General features: G+C 54.1%; 2 protein-coding genes across 2 annotated transcripts in view; both read left to right on the top strand.

The window, feature by feature from the left end:
* Positions 1 to 1,633, top strand: part of pwp2h (PWP2 small subunit processome component) — a 55,534-nt gene that overhangs the window by 45,441 nt on the left and 8,460 nt on the right. The window contains exons 9-10 of the mRNA XM_048603011.1: positions 111 to 291; positions 444 to 591. Of these exons, the coding sequence (XP_048458968.1) occupies positions 111 to 291; positions 444 to 591 (329 nt within the window). The remainder of the gene's footprint in view (positions 1 to 110; positions 292 to 443; positions 592 to 1,633) is intronic.
* The window catches only part of gatd3 (glutamine amidotransferase class 1 domain containing 3), a 34,262-nt gene that overhangs the window by 3,120 nt on the left and 29,509 nt on the right, over positions 1 to 1,633 (top strand). The gene's annotated exons all lie outside the window — the stretch shown is intronic.

Here is a 1,633-nt window from a genome sequence, read left to right on the forward strand (position 1 = left end):
CTGTATCCCGTCTGTAACAGCCCACAGTCTGTAACCCGTCTGTAACACCCCACTGTCTGTAACCCCCCTGCTCCGTCTGTAACCCCTCCTATCTGATTGATGTGTTTCAGTTCTGGATGTTGCATTCCGGCCTGATGGGAAAGAGCTGGCAGTTGTCTCTCTCGATGGTCAGATCACTTTCTGGGACCATCAGAACGCAGTACAGACCGGCTCCATTGAGGGGCGCCACGATCTCCAGATGGGCCGCAAGGAGCTAGATAAGATCACAGCCAAGCAGGCAGCCAAGGGGAGGTGAGTGGGGCTCACCGTGTGCTCCATGGTGGGGCAGAGCGAGAACAAAGGGGGGCAGGAGCCCCCTCCTCTCTAAAGGGGGTCTTACTCTTTTGTGTACGGAGAGCCACACAGGGCGGCTGTATGTTCACACTCTCTCGCTGTGTTCTCAGGTCGTTCTCCACCGTGTGTTACTCGGCAGATGGACTGTCAGTACTGGCTGGTGGACACTCCAAATTTGTCTGTATTTACAATGTGAAGGAGCAGCTCCTGGTGAAGAAGTTTGAGATTTCATGTAATCACTCTCTGGATGCAATGGAGGTGAGTATCCTGGGAAACATCAGCATCGATTCTATTTACAATGAAGCAGGTCCCTCAACTAACCCTTGGTTATTCGTACTTGAAATGTCATAACATTCATTCTGTACTGTCTAATTCCACCGCTGCTCATACCCTACTTCCTGAACAAATCCTATTCCATTCTCCCAGTTTCTCTCTGTTACACCTGGTCTGATGCTGCCTTCGTGTCAGCACCTCTCATACATGAGCCAGTTTCCCGATTCGCTTCCTGCTGGAGTACGCAGTACAATCACATTGCTCAGACCTCTGCTCTGACCCTTTCCTCTCCCTCCTGGAGGCATCGAAGGGTTTTCCTTACAGTCACCTTCACTGTCCACCAGGCTCCACATTCAATGATGCAGCCCGCTCCAGTCGATGCAGAATAGAATCTGTCACCACACGGAAAAGAAACTCTGCAGAGTCTGGCTGAGAAAAGCCTGTTAAATACTTTGTGTTCAGGATGTGGACCATGAATGATGGTCACCGTTGATCCTATGTCTGCTGAAATCATTTGAGTACAGTCCCACACACACTGACCCTCACTGGGGTACAGGGTCCCACACACACACTGACCCTCACTGGGGTACGGGGACACACGCACACATACTGACCCTCACTGGGGTACGGGGTCCCACACACACACTGACTCTCACTGGGGGACAGGGTCCCACACACACACACTGACTCTCACTGGGGGACAGGGTCCCACACACACACTGACCCTCACTAGGGTACGGGGTCCCACACACACACACTGACTGTCACTGGGGTACGGGATCCCACACACACACTGACTCTCACTGGGGGACAGGGTCCCACACACACTGACTCTCACTGGGGGACAGGGTCCCACACACACTGACTCTCACTGGGGTACAGGGTCCCCCACACTGACTCTCACTGGGGTACGGGGTCCCCCACACACACTGACCCTCACTGGGGTACGGGGACACACGCACTGACCCTCACTGGGGTATGGGGTCCCCCACACTGACTCTCACTGGGGTACGGGGTCCCCCACACA

Source organism: Rhincodon typus, chromosome 11, assembly GCF_021869965.1.
Source record: "Rhincodon typus isolate 14 chromosome 11, sRhiTyp1.1, whole genome shotgun sequence".
In the NCBI taxonomy this organism is placed as follows: Eukaryota; Metazoa; Chordata; class Chondrichthyes; order Orectolobiformes; family Rhincodontidae; genus Rhincodon; species Rhincodon typus.